At 39.3% G+C, this 23,680-nt stretch overlaps 1 protein-coding gene across 1 annotated transcript; it reads left to right on the forward strand.

Moving 5' to 3' along the window:
* Positions 1-930: 930 nt before the first annotated feature.
* si:dkey-89b17.4 (zinc finger protein 646) lies at positions 931-22,696 on the forward strand. The gene is given in 6 exon segments (XM_063903510.1): positions 931-1,087; positions 5,520-8,292; positions 8,769-9,673; positions 9,676-9,877; positions 10,967-11,829; positions 18,320-22,696. Coding segments are annotated over 5 exon segments (4,959 nt in total). The 5' UTR covers positions 931-1,087; positions 5,520-5,725; the 3' UTR covers positions 18,742-22,696.
* The last annotated feature ends 984 nt before the right edge of the window (positions 22,697-23,680 follow it).

Here is a 23,680-nt window from a genome sequence, read left to right on the forward strand (position 1 = left end):
ACAATTGCACTCGATATGGTTTCGATAAAGAAAACACACCATCAAATAACTTTTTTTGTCTGATAACATTTATTCGTTTTTAAGAAAGAAAGAAAGATTTTTTAAGGATTTTTATAGGTTCAGTTTTATTTCATGAATTTGTAAATAAAGAAATGGCAATAAATTAAAAAAGCAGCTAGGAACTACACTAAGTTATATACTGATTGATGATGATAATACAAAATGTCAATCATAGTTGTAAGAAAGTAAAACCCTAAAAAGTATACTACCATAATATACTATACATTGTTATATATATATATATCATCATTTGAAAGGGATCTGGAGTATGAAGCATATAAAATACAAGTAAATACATTATTATTATTATTATTATTAATAATAATAATAATAATAATAATAATAATAATAATAATAATACTTTGGAAATCCCAAATGTATTCATCTCATACATAAGGAAGAAGAAAGCTTCAAAAGGTGTTTTTTTAATGAAAATGCTATGTTTGTAATATCATTTATTTATTGATTATTGATCATACAACACAATAAGACATGATTCCTATACCACAGGTTGACCACATGTGATTTGCAGATTTTCAGCTGATAAAACGACCTCAGAATGTCATTTGCCCCATGATGTTAACGAAGAAGAAGATGAAGGGGATGAAGATCCAGCCTGCAGCCTGGCTCGGCTTGGCTCGGTTTTCCCCGGCGGCAGTGAGGCCGAGCAGCACCGAGTCTCTGTGATTGTCTGTAAAATAATAATTCTATTGAGATCTGAGAGAAATTATTAAAATAAAACCACAAACTTGATGTTTTTATTGCTTCTGGGGTTTTTTTGTGCGCATGATGACGCGCAGCGGTTTGCGCTCCTTCGACGCGCAGCCAGCAGCGGCAGCGGCAGGAAGTATGTTTTCGAAGAGGCGGTAGAGAGAAGGTAGAGGGGGGAAAAGAGCCAAGAAGCAAAAGTCGGTGTTTGAACCGGGGGACGAGAAAATAAATCATGCCGAATCCCTGAAATCTGCGTATTTTTGCATCTCCACGTCGTGCATCGTCCACCCGTGCGGGCGCAGAGGCCGATTGAGGGGTAAGTGTAGAGCTGAGAAACAGCTAAAAACGAGGTTTTCATCAATGGGGGCCGCGGTGTGTTTGTCGAGATCTTTGTGTAGCTCCGGGCTAGCCTGGGGTTAGCTGAGATGCTAACCTCTCGCCAAGCGCATACAGCGACCAGTTTGCTTCATATTATAAAACATGACAAATTGCTCACTCGTTAGCTTTGGCAAATTTGTATTTGACGCGTTTGTTTACAATATTTGTGTTTTGCACTTCCGTTTTACCCCTTTTCTCTCATCACGGGGGGTTGCTAACTAGCTTATTGCTAATGTTAGCTCGGCCGTGTATCTTTTAGCTCATATCCACCAACATGTTTATATTAGCAACATACTAAAATCATCAATGTTGCTGAATATGGTATATGCACGTTATTGTTAGGAAATACCCACATCCGACGCCCGTGGTTGTAGCGCTGCGGGGTATCAATGTGTGTTTGTTGGCTAAAAAAGGAGATGCTAGCGTTAGCATGGGGAAAATGGCTCGCTGCTCCAAAGCCATTTTCCGATGAAATGGGGTCTCAGTGAAAGTGGGCTGTAGGTGTTGTCCCCGCTATGCTGTGAGCGTCCGGAAAAACATCACTAACACCGGGCGATTTGATTCAGTTCGACCCCAACCCCCTTGGTTGGTTTTGCTCTCCTCAACGACCGGGCTCGGGTGTCACTCCCCCGGTTAAATTCGGGTAGTCGGCCTTAGGAAATGTCGGCCGTATGTCGGAGAAGATTCCCCGCTTTTGTCCCGATAAATCCATGCCGGGACTGAACCCCAGCGAGTGGAGACGGGCCAAGGTCAGACCGCCCTGCTGCGGCTGTCACGGCTCTTTCTATGATAAATCTGCTCTAATCACACGAAGAAAATTATAGTTTTGATGAGTTTATTGCCGAAGCTGCTGATTGTCTCTGATCAAAAACAACGCATACATGTGTGAACATACCCGGTTTATTTCTGCACGGTGTATGAATCCGCCTGAGACAGTTTCTGCACCACAAACAGTGAAATGGCTTTGTTTGTTAATGAAGTGGTTGTATTAGTTGTTTTCGTGCAGCGCAAATTCCGTTTGTTTACATTATCTGAGGAAGAAAAAAGTTGGACGGGGAAAGAAAGGGAGGGTTTTGATTGGCTGCTTCTGAATGGTCTGCTTAAAATCTGTGTGAATGAGATGCTTCATTTAAAAGATCTGCACCCGATTACTGTGGCTACTGCCATGTTTATTGTCATATTTACACTAATTAAAGACATGCGGCCAATAAATATGTAAAAACAAAAAAACATGGAAGTTAAAAATACTGGGTAACTGAAATATAGACATGAAGTGACTTTAAACAAAATAGATTTCGTGCTTGGTGATTGCGAAGTCAATTCGCCATTATGTATGTACATGCTCATCCAGAGGTATAAAATATTGTGTACAACAGTTTGGAAAAGTAAGTTATCTAAACCAGCAGCTTACAGTCACGCTCACAAGAAACCAAACTGAACACTCACTGTATTATCTGTTTAAGTTAAGCACAACATCTATTGCACGTTTGTCAGTCCTGGGAGAGGGACATCTCCTCTCCCCAAGGTTATTTACATTTCCCCCCCCCGAAACTCTGGGGTTTCTTAGGAAGTGTTTCCTTGTCAGATGTGAAGGTCCAAGGACAGAGGGTGTCGTATTCATATTATGTACAAACTGTTAAGTCCACTGAGACAAATGTAAAATTTGTGATAATGGGCTATATAAATAAACTTTGATTGATTTGTATTACATAAAAAAAAAAAGTCAGTCCTGTTTATCATCTGGTACGTTAATTTTCCAACAGAAGAAAGAAAAAGAGAAAATGATGTGGGATATGTATCGCTAACACCAGGCGATTATTATACAGTTACATCTGATTGAGATGCAGAACTTGATGATTTTCTGCTAGATACTTTTTAGATAACTTTGCTTGTGCTCAATATTACATTCAACTATTATTTTTATTATTATTATTTTTTGTGGAAGAAGTGCTTCCACCAATAAAGTTGTAATAAAAATTATTAATTGATGGGGTTTTATAACATTGTTGTTCATTTTCTCCCGTGAAAACAAATATGAATGTTAACACATATACTGATGTAAGGACATTAAATGAATCCATCATGGTAAATTGTAAAGTCAGAATATCTTTTGAAAAGTAGATTTTACAGCTCCAAAGCCTAATTTTTAAATTCTTTGGCACTTCATTGATACGTTCTTTATTCACAATCAGAGAGTGAAAACTATTTGAGATATACATTTTTGAAGATGTTTAACTCTAAGGGGCATAAGTTTAAAGATTTTCAGTTTTTGTATGATTTAAAAAACATAGAAAGCAGTAAATCTCCAGATCTGAAGATACATTTTAAGTATGAAAAACGTCTTTAACTATTAATTTATGTCTTTTTATACTCATTTTAAGTTGGAGATGGATTGTTGCATCACTAATCAAGTCTCCCAAGAAAGACGGCTTTAATGATATTTGGTATTTTCCAAAGCCCTGTTTAAACAACAATACATAAATTACATTAATTATTGGTTAATAAAGCTTAAATTGGGGCAGAAAGTCAGACGGACTGGTTTGTTTTTTAGGGACATCTCTGCAGCATCGCCATACTTGAATACTCTACCTCCTCAATTTGGATTTTGTGTTATCTGTTCAATTTGTATTATTTAAAATAGAGGAAATATCTTCTACTTTTATCCTCCCCTACATCTGTATTAGTCCTTCCCTCTCTACCTCTTTTTTTTATCCACCATAACCTCCATGCATATCTTTCCATTAGTTTTTTCCATGCTGTTTTTAGGGCTATTTATTACAAAGTTTCAAACTGAAACACAATTTGTTGCCTCTTTAATTTACGTACACACAAAATATATACACAAGTTTTAAAGTTTGTATAGAATTAAATGTATACAATGTGTGTGTCATACAAACCCTTTATCCATACATAGCTAGAGAGACTTGATTATAGCGGGGTTCAGGTCAGTGAACCTGACTTAAGTTTGATGGTGTGTAATTGAGAGAGTGTTCGGATTAACAAATCCGCCTGATGTAACCAGGTACAGATTACAGATTATCCTGTTAAAACTTTTACAGACCTGAACGCACTTTAATCACCAACTATTGACTTGTGATTGTAGCCTCGTTAACCATTGCGAATTATATCTTTTGATAAAAAGTGATTAAAAATAATACATCCTGTTATTTTGACATGAACTGGACAGCTGAGGAAAGTTCCAAAAATATGTACCTTACTATAATGCAGCGTTTGAAACCAGGGAAACACACCTTTTTAAAATGAACATCTCTAAGATAAAAGATGATACCTAGTTTGTATACAAATATCACGTCATCGATACATTGCATTGACATACTTGCAAATTCTCCAATGTGCTTCCTGTCAGCATGACAGCAGCTGCAGTGTCCTCTATTAGAAACAAACAGTTGGAGTAAATAACTAAAGTATGCAGGATATTAGCACCGCAATGAATGCAGTTTGCATTGGGGGTGGGGGGTAGGTTTTCTGAGTGAGCCCCGTTTACACTGTCAACAGAGGTGTGTCCTGTTGTGAGAATCCTTCAGAAATCAGAGGAAGTTGTTGCGATGTTGAAATAAGAGAAATGACATAATTTATCTGCAAATGTTATGATAATAAATATAATATAATGCTTTTATATTACCAAAGCAAAACAAGTTTCATGCACATCGAGTAATAAATATCTTTCTTTCTTTTCTCACGTTAACACAAAATAAATTGTTATTAATCCTAAACAAACATTCTTGTGCCAAAGATTACAAAAAACTACAGCATAAGAATGAAAAATCATAGCATAAATGTAATGTAATATCGCACATGATATTATTGGAAAATGAATTACACGTCATCTCATTATATCAATCAATATTAACACTGATCATTAATTGCAGCCTTTAGTAAAATGTTGACATTTTATTTCCTTTTTTTGTGACGAAAGTATTTGATATTGCAGTTTTTACTTTAACACCAAGACAAAACATCCATTTTGAGATGAAAATGAACTACAATTGTCTTATATTAAAAAATCATGACAACATTAACCTGTTTTGCAGATTAAGACGCTTAACAATAGAAGGTTAGAATCTGGTATCTGATATGTCATTTGGGCTACAACTAATGACTGTGGCTGTTTTCATCTTGAGCTGTGTTTGAAACAGGTCTATAAATGGAAAAAATATATCTAAAGGATATAAAAGAGCAATACAAATGAAACATTTGCTTGATAAAGAACTGGCAAAATGGTTATTCAATATAATAACCTTCAATACTGGATTGCTTGACAGTTACAGGATTGCACTGTGGTAAAATTGGATAAATACAAGATTTTATTATTTAGGTAACCTTCCCTTTGCTTATTCTTGTCTCCACAGTGAAACCTCATTGGCTGGTGTGACCCCCCCCGCCGGCCCGCCACCTCCCAAGGTGGGCCCTGATTGGTCGGACATGCCCTAGGGAAGCAATCGGCACCCTCAGCTGAAGAGCTAAGCCCAGCAGTTTCCTCCCCCATCCCCTACGTCACTGTTCATTTCTTTGATGTGAACTGTGATTCCCTCCGTCCTATTTGCTTTAGAGTACTATGGCAATGCATGATATGAGTCGTGCCAAGGGTTTCCCCTGTAAAGAGTGTGATATGGTTTGTCCGAGTACTCCAAGTCTTCTAGAACATATGAAAGCACATTATCAGCAAGAAGAAAACGGACGTTTTGAGTGTGAACAGTGTGGCCGAGTTTACAAGCACGCAGCTAGCCTAGCCAATCATAAAAAGTCTCACGAAGTAGGTTCATTCCAGTGTCCAGTTTGTACGCGTACGCTGCCAAACGCGGTAGCTTTAAAAAATCACCTACGTATCCATACTCTGTCCCCCAGTAGTGCACACGCAGAAGAAGAGAGCGAAGAAGTTCCAGAGGAAACGGGCCACGACGAGAGGGACTACGGTCTCGCCCAAGACCTCTCGGACGGGTTTGGTCGCTCACATTTGAATAATAGTGGTTTGGGACATAGTGTCCTACAAGGCCACGAGACAGACAACAACGGAAAAAAAGGCTCTCCTGAGCACGACAACGCTTGGGACAGACCATTCAAGTGTGACCAGTGCGATAGAACCTACCGGCACCACGGTAGCTTGGTGAACCACAAAAAGTGTCATCAGCAGGGAACTTTTAAGTGCTCTGTGTGTTTTAAACAATTTAGCAACCTGGCTGCCCTAAACAGCCACGAGAGAACTCATTCGAAGTTCAAGACCCCTGGTGCCTCAATGGTGAGCAGCAGCAGCAGCAGCCTCCACGACTCGCGTAGCAGTGGCACACATTCGTCTCAGAGCAACGATACTGCCTCGTGCTTCTGCCACCTGTGCCAGATAGCGCTGCCAAATAAGACTGATTTTCAGGAGCATATACTGCTGCACAACGCAGCCTCGCCCTCCCTTGGTCTGACGCGCAGTTTCCCTGGAATCATGGCCCACAATCTGAGTGCGATTCGATCTCCAGCATACACCCCTGCGCTGGGTGACCCTCTGCCCCTGCCACCCCTGCCCACTGACAAACGAGGCCCATATGACCCCATTATGGGCCCTCCAGTCAACAATCCCATCTACACATGCGCATACTGTGGCGCAGGACATCCAGATCTGGACACCCTAAAAGTCCACTATCTGACCCATGACCCTAACCCTGCCTCTCATGGCCAGGAAAGCTCCATTCTCAACTCAGACGCGCTTAGCTCTGGATCACAGGGCTCGGTATCCTCTCCCTCTGGAGGCCGGGTGCCCCAGGCTAATTCTCCAGATAATGGAGAGCGGCGCTTCAAGTGTGGAGAGTGCGGCAAAAGCTACCGGCATGCAGGAAGCCTGGTCAACCACAAGCGCTGCCATCAGACAGGCCATTACCAGTGCACAATCTGCTGTAAGCAGTACCCCCACCTGGCAGCGCTACACAGCCACCTACGAAGCCACAAGGGGCGTTCTGCCAACCAGTCTTTAAATAATGATGGCAATGACTGGCTGTCTCCAGAGCCACTAACCCTAGACTCCCAGCAGAGCTACGTCCAGGAAGGCAGCGGCGCCACGACTCCAATTTCCCTGCCAGGGAATCTTGGTGATGCGGCCCACTTCGTACAAGATGGTGGCCACGGCAGTGGGTTGGAATCTCTTGAGTTCCACGATCGCTTTGATGGCAGTTCACTTTCCCAGAGCAACTCTGCTCACCGCCAGGCAGACAGACATGTGTGCGCAGACTGCGGCGAGATGTATGGAGATGTATCTGGCATCAAGTCGCACATGTGTCCTCGTCGTGGCCAGCAGCCGCAACAGCAGCAAGGGAACATGTCTAACGGTTTCATGGGAAACATGAATTACCACAGCTCCACTGCAACTTCACTGCCTGCTGGAAGCTCCAGCAGCCTGAAAGAAGGCAGCAGCCAGCGACAATATTCCCAGAGCGGAGGCAAGAGAATGGGAAGCAATGACAAAGATGACGACGATGATGGAGAAGTGTATCAGTGTTCGGTGTGCGGCAATCACTACGCCAGCCTCCGAGCCCTCAGGAGCCACCTGCGTAGCCATGCGAATAACCCAACAGGGCCCGGACCTTCCTCCCTGGAGCAAGAGTGGAGGATGATCTGCTCCACCTGTGGCCAGAGCTTCTCAAGGAAGCAAGACCTACTGAATCACCAGTTAGTCCATGGCCCCCAAAGGCCGGATGGCCAGCAACAGGGTATTGTAGGCAGCTCAGCTAATGGCAATGACAAGATGGATGGACGCAACCATATTTGTGTTGACTGTGGCATGTTTTTTGCCGACCGCCACCACTTGATCACACACTTGTGCCCTGGCAAGAATAGGTCTAGCTCCCTGAGCAAGCAGGGTCTGAATGGAGCCAAAGGGATGTCTGGAGGAGAAGGTGTCGGTGGTGGGGTTGCCGGTGGAAGCCGTGAGGTTGGTGGCGATGGACGTAGGCCTATGTTGGACCAAAGTGACAAGCCCCATAAGTGCGACCAATGCGGACGAGGATACAGACACCCCTGCTCACTCCTTAACCACAAGAAGTCACATAAGACGGGGGTTTTCCGCTGCTTGGTGTGCCAGAAACGCTACTACAATCTGCTGGCTCTGAAGAATCACCAAAGGACCCACTTTGATCTAAAGAGGTAGGTCCCAGATTCTATCCATTTTGTTAAATATACACGTTTGAAAGTTGGCTGTTGCAGTTTATGTTAAAACATTCTAAAGCCCTGCAGTAGATTATCTTCATTTGATTAACATTTGCTTAACTGTGCAACCGTAGTCTCTCAATCAAGTTTCCTGAACCCTAATTAAATTTGACATCTTTTTAGCTTGTAGTGGCCCCTGGTTTACGATATTTAGCATAATTTTGTTGTAAAATGTTTCAAATTTCAAACTCTGATTTAGTCGATGTGTTTCCAAACATGTTGCATGTTAGTTTATCATAATACCATTATCCCCATAAGATTTAAGGAATACATTTTCTTAACCATAATGCATTTATTTTAATAGCCTTCCAAGATGTCCTGTTAAATGTATTCAACCACCATCACCCTGATATTAGTCCTAGATTTTAATGTATTTACTGCATTTTCTGCATCTCTGCTCATCCATGCTGCAGGCACAAGTGTGAAGAATGTGGAAAAGCTTTCAAGATCCAAAAGCAGCTGATCAACCATCTTCGTCTCCATGAGGAGCACCGAGCCAAAGGTCTTGTTCGGACTGGCCCCAATGGTTCTCGCTTCCAGCAGCCTGGACCGTCTCAAATGCAGAATATGAGAGGAGAACCATCAAAGGCCCAGCAGACTGGCGTGAAATATAGCCAGCAGGGGTTCAAGAAACCCTACTCTTCAGCTGGAACTTCAAGGCCCCAGAAGTTTGATCCATCTGAAACTGGACGTCGGCCTTTTGCATGCGAAGAATGTGGCAAGACATACCGACACGCAGGCAGCCTGGCCAATCACAAGAACCTTCACAAAATTGGGGAGTACCACTGCAACGTTTGCAACTCCACATACCCCAACAGGCTGGCAATGAAAAACCATCTTCGTCTCCACTTTGCCCAGAAGAAACACAACTGCCAAGAATGCGGCAAGGGCTTCCGTACCCAGAGGCAGCTAGCCACCCACACTACAGCTGGCCTGTGCAAAGGACCACAGGGCCCCGGAGTCCAGATGGATTTTGAGTGCGATGGCTGCTGCGAAGGCTTTGCCACGGCCGATGAACTTGCAGCCCACGACTGCCCGGCCCAGCACCTGCCTTCATCCTCCTCAAGCAACAACACCCCCAATATCAGCTTAGAGAGAAGTTCTGTGGACCTGGACTCTGACGAGAGACCCTATGCTTGTGACCTCTGCAGCTGTGCCTACAAACATGCAAGCTCCTTGTTGAACCACAAGCACACCCACAAGACAGGCAACTTTCGTTGCAACTTCTGCGACAAGCCCTACACCAACTACATGGCCCTACGCAACCATATGCGCATCCACACTCAGCGGAAGAAGCACATCTGCCACACGTGTGGAAAGCCTTCCGGCTTGCCAGGTTCCTCCGAAACCACCAGAAGGTCCACGAGGAGGGCGCTACCCCCTTTGGCTGCCCCACCTGTGGGAAGAGTTTCCAGGGGAGATCCGGCCTAGCCAGGCACCGCTGCGGTGACAACCAGGTAGGCATGGAAATCAGGAGGAAGGCCGCTGCACCCCCGGGAGAGGGCGAGGAGTGTCGGTACACGTGAGTTCTCGTCAGTTGTTTGTGAATCTACGAAGTTGGCAAAAAAATAGTGAAGATAAATTTAGGTCTCTACGTGTCTATTACAGGTATATGATCTCCAATCCGGCTTCCTTGGGACCATACGCGTGCCGGAATTCGGATTTTTCTGAAGTTTGGACAAATTGAATTAGTGGAGAGACCAGATAAGTCAAACCCGTTTGCTTTCAGTTAGCATATATCACACACTTTAGTTTTTAAGGCTACCTTCATGTTTAGATGTTTTGTTTTCATGCTTTGCTTTCCTTAGCCAACTTTAACACAGATTTGCTCTAAGTATTTTGTGTGTAGATTATTAGCAACATTTTTAGTATTGATGTTTTTTCTTTGCTCTTGTAATGATTTTGATTGTAGTCTTTGATTTGTTTGTTTGTTTTCTTTAGGCAGTCTAATAATCCTGGCCAGTTAATGGACTAGAACATGCAGTTTTTTTTATGGGACACATTTTGATGCCTGGCAAATAAGTCAGAGGATAGATTAGGAAGTATTTGGAGCTAGCTGCACTGCACCTGTTAGGGTTTATTCTTACATCTTTCGTTATTATAGTCAGACATGGTAGAGGTTCTTTGGCATTTTTGATGGATCTTTCATCATTTTTATACAGAAAAGAGTGATTACCCAAAAGACGGCTGTGAAGGTTTTTGAAATTGTTCCCAGATGTGAAAGAAGCTTGCGTCCATTTGTGCAGTGCAGGGAGCAGCAGATACTTCCCAGTCCCCCACATGAATCCCAGGTGTTTGTCAATAGTTTTTCCCACATGTCCCTCCCTCCCTCCCTATGGTCTGTATAGAAATCATAACTTTAAATGGTACACCACTTTGTAGTAGTCTTCTATGAAAGCTTTAAGCCGGATTTCAGATCATATACCTGTATGTACAACATCTTAGATGATGAGTTGTAAAAAAATATTTCAATAATTCTAAAGAAAAAGTGGTAACCAGAGTTAAATTGGGATAGAATTTTGAAGGCGGACTACCATTTTCAGTTTCTAATCTCCCTTTTCTTTTACCCTCTGTCCCATCCCCATGTTTGTCCTCATTTGTCTATGCACAGGTGTGATCAGTGCGGACGCTCCTACCGCCACGCCAGCTCCCTCCTTAACCACAAGAACACCCACACTGTCGGCATCTACCACTGCGCCGTGTGCCTCAAGACCTACTCCAACCTGCTTGCCCTGAAGAACCACCGTCGTATCCACTCAGAGATGCGGCGCCATCGATGCCACGACTGCGGAAAGGCCTTCCGCGTTTCCTCTCAGCTATACAACCACCGACGAGTCCACCAGAAGCAGCGGGAGCTCACCTGCCGCTCCTGCCAAAGATCCTTCCCCACGCAGGCCAGCTTCAGGCTCCACATGGAGATCACCCATGGCCAAACGCCGCAGCCCCGCCAGCCCAGACCCCAGCAGCCTCGGCCGGGGGGCTCCCAGGAGCTGGGCTGGGGGTCAGGCCTTGACCTCACATTGATGCAAGAGCAAGGACTGCACCCTAGCAGCATTGCCAAAGCCCGCAGCCGTGGTGGCCACAGTGAGGTCCTCAAACCCCACGCCTGCGATCAGTGTGGTCGCTCTTACCGCCACGCCAGCTCCCTCCTCAACCACAAGAACAGCCACAAGACCGGGACCTACTTCTGCAACTCCTGCCAGAAGGAGTTCCCCAACCTGATGTCCCTCAAGAACCACCGCCGGATCCACACCGAGCCCAAACGCTACCAGTGTCCCGACTGCGGGAAGTCCTTCCGTGTCTCCACCCAACTCATCTGCCACCGCCGCATCCACACCAAGGAGAAGCCGTTCTCCTGCCAGCAGTGCGACAAGCGCTTCTCCTCCAAGTCCAACCTGAGGCACCACATGAAGGTGCACTGGAACGGATCCACGGCGCCCCCTCCCATGGCCATGGGTGCGGCCAACTTCCTGGGTATGCCCGGCGGCCCCTTCATATAATATGGGATGAGGGAGGGGGTGGGAGACAAGGGGGGGGGGGGGAGAGAGTTTCTTTCCATGTGAGGCCGTAGTGTGCGTGCGTGTGCATGCGTGTGTGTGTGTGTGTGTGTGTGAGAAGGACAGGTCTTGCATGACTGAACATACACATAAAGCAGAGCGCAAAATGGACGCTTGTGCACACACACACATACGACTCAAAACGAAGGACATGCACACACACGTTTTTAACCTTTCTTGCGCCAATGCTTCCTTGGCGGATGCTCCTACAAGGCCTTGTTTCTAGAACTGTCCCACGCAGACTGACAAACAGAGATACAGACATGATGTAGTTTCACAGACTTTTACTACACCTGCCTTTACCCGCCTGCATGTTGCCTCATACGGGGGGGGGGGTTAACCTTTCTCTGGAGCACCTGCAGGGACTTTTTCTGAAAGCCCAGCTCGTAGAGACTGACGAGTCCTGTGGTTGTCACTGTTGAGGAAGTCTGGCGCGTGCTCATTTCAACCCCAGGAGCTCGTTGTTCCTGTGTTTGCAGTTTCTCTGTTTCCCTCCTCCATCCCTGTTCTGACGATGTTCATAGGAAGTTGTGCGTGGCCTTTGTCACAACGTTTTTAAAACCATATTCAGACGGAGTCTGTCTGCACAAAGTGTTTTTTATTTTAGACCAACATGTAGGTTAAGTGGAGACCTTTGGTTTGTTTTTGCTTTTTTATTTGTACCTGGATTGTTTTGATGGGAGGAAGCAATGACTTGTGGGAGCTTTTAGGACCAGAAGATTGGATGGTTGGGTTTAAATGTGTTTTTGTGTGTGTAGCACCAAGATGAGCTCCTTATTCTTGTAACTTCCTAAAGCCTTGTTCACACAAACAGATCCAACAGCATTAGCAGTGTTTAACACCTTTTTAGTCAAAAACCCGCGGGAGTTTTCAGTGGTAAACGTGTAATTTAGAAAAGTACTGTACATTAATAGCACATAAGATTATTTCCTATTCAACACGTTTTCGTTATCAAATCTGTTTTTGAAAGTAGGCTAGTATAAAATTGTTTAATTGACAGCCCTACTGAAGGGGGGAGGGTCTAGTAAAGAGACCCTAAGTAGGGATATTTTGACTTACGGTTTTCAAGTTCAAGAAAAAATACTGAGGCGTGATTGGGTTGGTTTGCTTGTTAAAGTTGAAATGTAGAGAACTGTCATAGCGTTAACCAATGATTGGTTTGTTTTATACCTCGCAAAATGTCGTAAAACTTGTAAGGCTTGAACAAAACAATGGTAAGAAAAGTTGTAAAAAAATTGTAATTTTTAGTCCTTTGATCAACATTTACAAGCAAATGTTAACGTGTAATTTATATCATATTGGTTCTCTGGTGTTGCCTTCAACTGAGTTTATTGGAGTCATGAGTTTCCTTCGTAATTCGTTTGTCTTGTTGGCTTGTTAAAGGTAAATCATAACAAATTAAAATATCCTTTTTAAAAGCTCCCAATCTAAACTTTCTGGTGCTTTTGTATAAAATACAGTAAATGGACGTTGAGTTTAAAATATTTTGCTAACATACCTCAGATCAGGTTTGAGATTTTTGCATTGACGTCTGCGTGTTAAATAAGGTTACAATTATGCTGAACAATAAATAATACAATTATTTAAGACCATAAAATAGATAGAAGAACAATATGTTGGCTTGTTTTTTTTAAAACAAACAAAATATTTTCTGTCCTAACCTTTTTTTTCTTTGACTTTTGCATTCAAACAAAAATGATTGCGTTTCTTTCTTCACACTCGCTGTGTGAATCTGTGTGTGAACGTGGCTGCAGGTTTACAGAACAAAGGAAAGAAAGTAAAAACACACAAATTGACGGTGTATATTGTCGGGCCTGTATTGTAATCGTACTTCTCTCTGTATTATCTGCAGGAACTCTTTTGTAAGAAGGAAAAAGACGACAGATCAATGTAGTAATGCATTTATTTATATTATTATTATTATTAACACTTGTAATGGACAGAGCTAGTCTTTAGGATGTGTGAGTTTAGAGCTGTGTTGATGTAAACCCCCTCCCCCCTTCTATCTCACCCACAATCCCCTCTGTTCTGTGGAGAAGATTTCAAATGTGTAAACGATGGAAAGTGTTTTCTTGCCTTTTACCAAGTGATGTTGTGACGGTGGAGACTTCCCATCATCCGTCTCTTCCATATTTATCTATCCCTGTTTCACAAAAATCAAGCTCACATTGCAAAGGGACGCCCTGGTGATTCTCCTCCATCAGTTGAACCTTTTTTATGGTAACCTCTTGTATTTATTGGTGTTTTTGTTTTATTTTATCCTTTTTATATTTAATTGCATTATTTGGAAAGCCTCTGTGTGAGTTTTTTTTAAAGAACACAACTTGTCAGCGTATTCAGGAGCACTGGTGCTAGTTTAAAAAAAAAAGTTAAAAGCCGTGCAGTGACCGTCAAGTGCTGTAGGAGTCGATGTGAACTAGAAACACAGAAATTATGATAACTGTACATTTTCACACCTTCCTGTTCTGAGTGGACCCATTTCAACTAGTTTTAGAGCGGAAAAGAAGAAGACAAAGATTTGCTTTGGAACAACTATAACCCACATTTTTGTTTTAACTTCTTGTTTCCATGCATATATATGTAATGCTTACTATACACTTTTATAAACTATGTTTTGATAATTCATTTCTTAACAGAAAAACTTGTCCATATACTATAACCCTTACTGCTGAGTACTGAAAATAAATAGTTGAAAAAACCCAGCAGAGGTCATTGTGTTCAATATTTCTGCTCAACACAGGTTAACGTTAGGAACACTTTTATATAGCCTGCTTTACATCCTTTACCATTAAAACCCTAGACTTCATACATAGTTTTAAAAAGTGTTCTAATATATTAAAAAGGAAATCTGCAGTGCTCTCTGTTAATGGTTGAAATAAAGTACAACAGTTATCATTATATTTAACTTTACACTGATTCAACAACAAATACAGAAAGTCCAAACGCGTCACAACGGCCCAAAGGATTTCCTTTTAGCAGAAACGTGCTGCATATTAAAACACAAATGTGCCAAATCACATGCAAATGAAGAAACCTCTTCAGCAACTTGACAACACATGTGTAGCCTTTTTCATTTTAAACGCTGTAAATGAAAAACACTGCAAGAAGCTCAAAACACATGGTGCACACAGCTGGGACCTTGGTCTTTCAGGGACTTCAACCGGTAACCTTCTAGTTTTTCAGTATATTTGAAATGAATAAATTAGCTAGCTAGCTTACAACAGATCTGCAATAATATTGGAGGGAATAAAATGATTACATTATTAAATAAAGCCATTGAACTTGTATTTTAGGTAAATTACTAACAACAGTGACAGTCGTCCGACTTTATTATCCCCGGACGTCAAGAATTCTCTGGTCTCAGCTCTGCATCACTTTTTATTGTTAGCTTTTAGTAAATGTGGCGCGTCTTTCGTCAAGTTGCTGAAGATGTTACCTCATTTGTTTCGTTGTCTCATTGTTTTCTTCTAGTTACATATTTTTGTGCAGCACGGTTTTCGGTGTTTTGGGCCGTTGTAGCGCGTGTGCCCCTGTCAACCACCGTAGTATAGTCCAAAAAATAATTCAAATGATTTGATGAATCTCCACTAAATCTTTAAAATACAAATACAACTTTTTTTTGGAATAGCCCCATTATCTATTCTAAAATCTAATAAAAACCCAATATTGTAATATTCATGTAAAAAATATTTCATTATATCATAGTGTGTAAGAAAGAAGTATAGGACGTCATAATAAAATGAAGCCAAGAAAGTCACATTATAGTTGGCAGTAGTTAATAACAATGTCACAGTATAGCAGGTTACACAAATATTTTGAAAATACATTTCTTAAAAAGTGGTTTTACTTCAAATATAAAACATTTACTTTTATTTTCAAACTGATCGTATTAAGTGTTTTTTCTCTTTAAAACAAAAGTTCTATAAGAGTAACTCAAGGCGTTATGATTAACTTTAATACACACTATCAGAATTTTAAAATCCTGTCAATGGGAAAATTACCAGTTAAAATGTCTTATGGCATTTTGCTACATTAAAGGGTTTATTGCCTTTTCAGTTTATATTATTAAATATTAGAGGAAAATATTACTTTGTCAATGGTTCTCTCTCTATCATTTTGCACTTTATTTCTACCACTAAATCATTAAAGTACAACTTTACATTTTTTGAGATCAGAAACACAAATCGTTATTTCTTTTTAATGTCTTATATTTTTTAAACAAATCCAGTTTCTTTATTGAGATTTCATACTAGTGGATTTTCAATTCAAAATATTTTTTAAAGATGTCCATAATCATTTTGTGATGTTTTACAAGGAACTAACATAACTGTTTCCAGCAGAAAGCAGTGATATGTTTCTGAACCAAACTCCATTCATAAAACCTTGAATTTAGCATCCTGCTCTCTGCTCTCTCTCCATGTTTTTATTCTGTCACAGGGGCTTCTGGGGATTAAAGTCTGTGTTTGAGAAAGGCGTGAACATTTTCAATTATCAACAGCTAATTATAAGTGTTTATTTTCAACAAAAGAAACTCAAAAACTAAGCAGATCCAACTGCTGCTGGCACAAAGTAATGTTGCTAATTGGATTTTCTTTTAAAGTTTAACATGTGCTGATCCTTTGGATTATGTAAGCGTGTAATGTGATTGGAATAACCCTTTATCGTCAGACAATGAATGAATCCTTTCGTCTCGCAGCTCAGATCCTTAAAAGAAAACAAACAATTTGTTCGTAATAACAAAAACGTTCATTAATGTTCAACAAGCCGACGTCTTTATTTTATTCTGAAATCCTGTTTCATGGCTGGCAGGACTTCCCTTAGACTGAGTTTAATTTATTGTATTTCCACTCATTAAATCACCATCATAACAGGCATCACCTTTCACCCTCCGATGCAACCTTAACATATCATGTTAAAAGCCATAGTATAACGTGGGAAAATATTTAAGTCACACTATAGTATGTAGAAAATATCGTTAAAAATAAGGCATAGCATAGTGTATTGGAATATGTGAAAAACGTCATAGTATAGTATCTCATTAATGTCAATACAAATGTATAATATAGTATGTCAAAAAATGTTTGAATAAAAAGAAAAGATTCATCGCATAAATATGCCGAAGAAATTCAAGAAAAAAGTCATAGTATAGTATGTTGAAAAATCATAGCGTAGTGTGTTGAAAATATGAAGAAAGTAAAAGTATAGTACTATGTTGTAAAATATACAACAGTAACACATTATTTTGAATATTTAAAAAAAAGTCACAAGTTAAGAATGTACAAAATTCAATTAAAGAAGTCATAGTATAGTATGTCAAAAACAGTTGAATAAAAAGAGAAGAGTCATAGCATAGTATGCCGAAAAAGATGAAAAAACCTCATGATATGGTATGTTGAAAATATGGTGAAAAAGTCATAGTATAGTATGTTACAAATAACTGAATGAAAAAAGGAAAGTCATAGTATACTTTTTGAAAAGTTTGAAAAGACATGGTATGTTGGAAATATTAAAAATGTTACAAGACAGTATGTCAGAAAAAGGCATATTTTAATAGGTGGAAAAATAAGAAAAAAGTATACTATGATTCGAAATATTTTTTAAAAGTACATAAAAGTCACAATTCCTTGAAAATCCCCAAAAGTCCCAGTATAGCATGTCATAAAATTAAATAAAACCTACGTATAGTTTGCCCTAATAAATGCCACAAAAAAAGATCATAGTATAGTAAGTCATAAAATGACAAAGAAATGTATATCGAGAATACATTTAATCGAAAAGTCATTGAAAGTCTTAGAATAGTATGTCATAAAACAATAGCGTAGCATAACATAGTATAGTTAGTTGTAAAAAAGTCATAGTAATTCATTTCATTTCAAAGTCATGGTATGTCATGAAAAATGTCTCATAATAGTATGTTATAAAAAAGTCATAAATAATAGTAGTAATAGAGTGTGCAAAAAAAGTCCTAGCATAGAACATTGTTAAAATACTCAGTCATCTCTGTTGTGTTGATGAAAGAAAGTCATAGTATACCGTATAAAATATCATTTAAATTCACATTACATATTATACATATCATGCAAAAGCTTTTAAAAGAGTCATAGAATAGTAAGTTCATAAAAGAGAAGAGTATTTTGTTAAAAGAGTGAATAAAAAAGTCATAGCATACTAAGATGTGAAAAAAGTTAATTAATACATTTTAAACATGTATTAATTAAAATAAACTAACTACAGTGTGTCATATAGAAATAAAGAGTGATAAGAAAAGTCACAGTACAGTTTGTCAAAAAAGTCTTGAAGTTGTTAATCTGAACTAAGTCTTTAAACACCAAACACCTTTGGGGTCCATGTCGTTGGTTGTTTATAGTCTGCGTTGAACTAAAGTCCCGCTGTCTGTGTTCTCTCAGATCTGAGTCCGGTGGGTTCCTGCTCCCGGAGCTTCGCCTGCGATCAGTGTGGTCGCTCTTACCGCCACGCCAGCTCCCTCCTCAACCACAAGAACAGCCACAAGACCGGGACCTACTTCTGCAACTCCTGCCAGAAGGAGTTCCCCAACCTGATGTCCCTCAAAAACCACCGCCGGATCCACACCGAGCCCAAACGCTACCAGTGTCCCGACTGCGGGAAGTCCTTCCGAGTATCCACGGCGCTCGTCTGCCACCGCCGCATTCACACCAAGGAGAAGCCGTTCTCCTGCCAGCAGTGCGACAAGTTCTTCTCATCCCGGGCCAACCTGCGCCACCACATGAAGGTGCACTGGAGGGGGCCGCAGCTGTCCCGTAGGGCTCCGTCAGCCTTCCTCAGCGTCCCCTCCAGACCGTACACTTAGACCTCCAATACATTGAGGGAAACCAATTTAAATCTTCTAAATATCGTGCTGCAGGAATGAGTCCTTAAAATACTACCATGAGTTAGCATTTTAGCACTAGCTATTCCCTCGTCTGGAAGTCAATAGTTTGTTGAATTAGTTTTTTTTTTTTAGAGGCCTGAGATAAGGTATGTGGTGAACAGATTTTCATGTTTTGCTCTACCACATAAATCAAGACAGTAAGTACCCCACTGGTGAATGTCTGAAGCTTCTACGTTTTTTGAAAACCGTGTTTGCTAACGCTAGCTAAATAAGACTAGTAAACGTCATCAGCCAAACCTAAGCTACTTTTAGCTTAGCGGTGCTGACTTGAAGTCATGTTACCGTCATTTAGTTTGTTTATAGTCTAACGTTAGCTTTTCCTTCTGGATATTCCAATAGAAAATCACAACAGTTGTGTCAATTTGTAAACATAGTTCTGCTGAACTAAACCTGTAAAGTATCATAAATGTTTGTTTACCACAGAGTTTATTTTCTGCAGTAGCCTAATCCAATTGAATAATCACCATTGGCTTTTTGGGGAGGGAACCAGGGAGATGCTAACTTCATCTCAGCGCCACTTTATCACGAGATCTACCGTATATGACTTAAATATTTCACCCAGAAACAAAATACATTTTGAGAAGCAACTGCATTTCCCCAACACACAGCCAATTACAGATCTCTTTGCAGCAAGCATAGTTAAAAGAAACCTGAATCAACGGTGTTTACAAATTCTGTTTTGGAAAAATTGAAGCCCAGAGTTTGACCTCTAAATTCCACCAACCCACTTTTAGACAAATCGTTGCAGTGGTTAACCGCCATCGTGGAGAGGAGGCTACAGATGGAATAACAGGAGTGTGAATTATTTTTGGAAGTTATCCTTAAACAATCAGCAGCTAAATGCAAAACTCTTCAGATGTAAAAACTGTGATTACACGAGACAGAAACAATGCTGCATTCAGGAGCTTCAGATGAAAGATTCCAACCTCTGTGATGTGTTCAGGTTCAAGACTCCTGTTAACTTGGTACAAACTTTGAAGTAGAAGTGGAGGAACCGCAACGTCACCATGGACGAACACAAGCACATTCAGTGCTTTTTTCATACTGCAGACGATAAAGAAACATACGGAAGCTCCGAGAGGCAAGTGAACTAAAAAATCTGGTGATACATTTTCTATATTTGACCTGAATAGATTTCTGTTATGAGTTGAGAACAGCTGAATGACAAAACTTTGTGTCGTTTTTTTGGGGGATGTATTTTTCACCTTTGTTTGAGTCCTTTAAAAAAAAACCTGGTACTTTGCAGTTGGATACGCCAAATTAAATAAATTCACAAAGCTCCTAAAGTTATTGGGAGGGTATTAATCATTAACAGCTTCATCACTGAAAACAGGTTAAAAAAAAAGGATTGAAAATTAGGATTTTTTGAGAGTGTGTTTGTTATTGTAAAAGGCAAACGTGCACCAGAATTTGCTTTAAAATATCACTCAAAAAAGCATTTATTTTTTCTTCCAGTAGAGTTAAAGAATTACAAGAGTTTAATTTTAAACATAATTTATTTTCTTTTATAAATGTTTTGTTATGTTATAACCTCGATGTTCCAGGTTGGATGCCAGCCGTGGGGCATGTTACACCCCTCAATGTTTATTTTCTCACTTTTTCTACACTGAGAACTGTCAAGTAAAGGCAAATTTCTCCCAAAAATGTATCTTCGACCTGTTGAAGACGTGAAGCAGGGAGAAATATTGGGATGCCTTCAGGTACAGCTTTTAAAATGAACTGATTATTAGCATACCGAAAAAAAGTTGTTCCACCTTTAGGGATTTACTATGGTTAGACTCCACTGCGGAGCGTTTGAGGGCCATCAGAATCGAGAGCATTCGGTTCTTCGCCGAGAGTTTTAGTTTCACAATGTGATGTCTGATTTTAACATTAATGCCACGTGGAGACAAATCTGCCACATAAGTTTATTTATTTTTTAGAATCTTAACATTATATTGAATAGTTCTGACCTGGGGAAAAAAGTTATATAAATACCTCTTCATATTTTTTATTCAATCTTATAAAATATGGTAGAGTTTGAACGTCAAACAGATGGAAGCAAACTCCTGTGTGAATTATTTTATTAAATACATGTAAATTCTAATTGTGGAAATAGAAATTCTGAATTATGACTAAGTGTCTCATAACAATAAGTGTGTAATCATTTTGAGAGCCTTAATCATTGGACAATATCTAAGTTACAAACTCATTATTATGATAAACTCTTATAAGCACAACAAGTTTATCATACTTTTGCGTTTGTGATGCTACCAGTTTCTTGAAATCATTACAAAGTTGTTATTATAAAAAATAACACCTACAAATAAAGATAAAACTGTCTTACAATTGTTCCCTTTGCTTAAAAAGGATTTAAAAAAACATTTTGTATTTGAATTGAATATCCCATTTTTGGATTTTTGTGGAAAAAAAATCACCAATAACACTATGTCTGATTAATAATAAAGTCATTTGATTAATTCAAAGGAAACCAAATAATAAAGAAAATGTAAAATCTCCTATAGTAAGAATAAATACTTTCAAATCCAAAAGAGTTTCTACATTAGGGTTTCTCATAGTTATACAAATCTTTATTGTGAGATACTAAATCAAAATATCTAAACATTTGAAATAATGTTTATTAACATGGGAGAATTTACACCATACAATGAAATACAACTTTTTGTTGGTGGATTTTTCTTCCATGTTTTATCTGAATGTGAGCTTGTTTGATTTCTGTAATGGACAAAGCGGATGTCGGGAGCCATTTGGTTTTTGTCTCTGCAGGAAATCAGCAAGTCGCCTGTCGACCAGCAAAACTAAAAACACTCTTCTGTGTTTTCTAATAACTCATCATTTAATATTTTAGAAAGTGGTGGTAGTCTGTTTTCTACTATCACATGGTTTCAAACTGCTTCTCTTTTCTTTTTACTTTTGTAAAATCATTTATCTGTGCATAGTCAAGGGTTACGTGTGTTTTATTGATTCATCAGAAATGCTCAAGATGGTTTGTGGTACATTCCGACAGCTAAAGCCAGAAGTCGTGCTTCCACTCAAATATCGAGGGAATTTAAGCAGACTTAAATTTCCCCTTAGGAACTTCGTTATTATGAGATACATAGTCGTAGTTATGAAATACTTACTAAACAATTTGTTTTCTTAGATTGGGGGTTTTTCTGTTTCATGTTTCCTGTTTTATTTTGAAATGTGTTTTCTCTTTCTGTCTTGTCCTGTTTTACTTCCTGTGTTTTCCCACCTGATTTTGTTCACCTGCTGCCCCTGTGTTTCACCCCCCCCTCCCCAGCTGTATGTTGTCTCTGTGAAAAGTCTTGTGTGTATTTAGGTCTGTATTCCCTTCCTTGTGAGACTGTCGTCTGTGTTCCTTCCTGTTTCCCCAAGTTCCTGTCTTTGTTTCTGCTCCGGTTCCTCGTGCCCTCTGGTTTGTACTTGTTTAGTTTTTTTATTTTTGTTGTTGTTTTGTTTTACCTGGTCTTGACCCCCTCCTTTGTATCAACTTTTTAAGTTAAGCTCATCTTTTGTTTGAACTTTATATCAACTTCCTGTCTTTTACTTCGTTTGGGTCCTATCTGCTAGTAAATCCCTGACAGTAATAAAACAGGAAACACAAACACCCACAATCATGACGTATTTTTACTCTGTGAATTTGAAACCTCTTAAATGGCGCAAAAAAAGTACCGTGAATAAGGCATGTTGCTCCACGTGTTGTAACGTATCCTCCTGGAAAGACTCCTATGATTCATTTTATTTTCAGAAAAAAATGTTTTTCATGTGTTTTCTTAGATGTACATTAGCAACACGTCTTAGTATCCGCTCGTTCCATAAATACTGTCCTTTCAAAATAAACTTCCGACTTCTATGTTGCATATTTGAGGAAGTTTGGTTAAACTTTTCTGCCTTTTCCATACAGCTTTTCTAATGCGATATTTCAAAAAGGGCAAAAAATGTGAATGGAAACATGGTTATTTTGGCGGCCATTTTGTGTCCCTTACTCAAACTACATTATTGAGAGTAAGAGAGATTAAAGAGACGTTTTCACTTCATTTGCTCATAATTTATGTTAATGCAAAAAATTATTGAAGAGGTTCATATAGTAATTATGAGACTGTTTTGTTGTAAACATTGAAAAAACTAAGATCTCATAATTATGAGATAACCTTATAATTAGAGAGACACACAGATCTTTTAATAATGAATATCATTTATTATAACAATTAGATATAGATGTTTAATATGAGAAAAAGAGTCAAATATAGTCATATTAAATAATAATATTATCTGGTAAATACCTTCTATTTGTAAAATTTAAAATTCGAATTGAATTGAACACTAATATAAGATCCATATCCTCTTAATACTTATTTAATTTTAAGTTTAATTTTCTTTCTTTATTCACAGCGTGGTAGTTCATTTATTATATTAGATTATCATGTATTCTTATTTTTTACTATGAATAAGGTTATCAGAAAAAGTATAAAGAAATAAAAATCCACAAGTAAAATAATTGCTAAATTAAACTATTTAATATTAAGTATTTAGTATGTACTTACCTTCTATCACTCGTATTTTGTAGTTATGACAATACTGCTCAGACTTCAAGAGAAAACTACAAAATGTACATCTCACGATTAAGAGAAAGGTTGTTTTTCTTTGCATCTTTGAGAGATCTTCTAAAGGAAAAAAGTAAATGATATCTATATCATATAAGTTATTTTTTCTCTTAATCATAAGTTTGTTATTATTTCAGTATAATTTCAAAGTCACAATCAGGAGAAAACGTCTCAAAGTTTTTGTCTTTGCTGATTACGATGAAGTGAAATGCTGTTCAAACTGTTTTTAAAAAAAACACATTTTCTTTGCG

Source organism: Eleginops maclovinus, chromosome 16, assembly GCF_036324505.1.
Source record: "Eleginops maclovinus isolate JMC-PN-2008 ecotype Puerto Natales chromosome 16, JC_Emac_rtc_rv5, whole genome shotgun sequence".
In the NCBI taxonomy this organism is placed as follows: domain Eukaryota; kingdom Metazoa; phylum Chordata; class Actinopteri; order Perciformes; family Eleginopidae; genus Eleginops; species Eleginops maclovinus.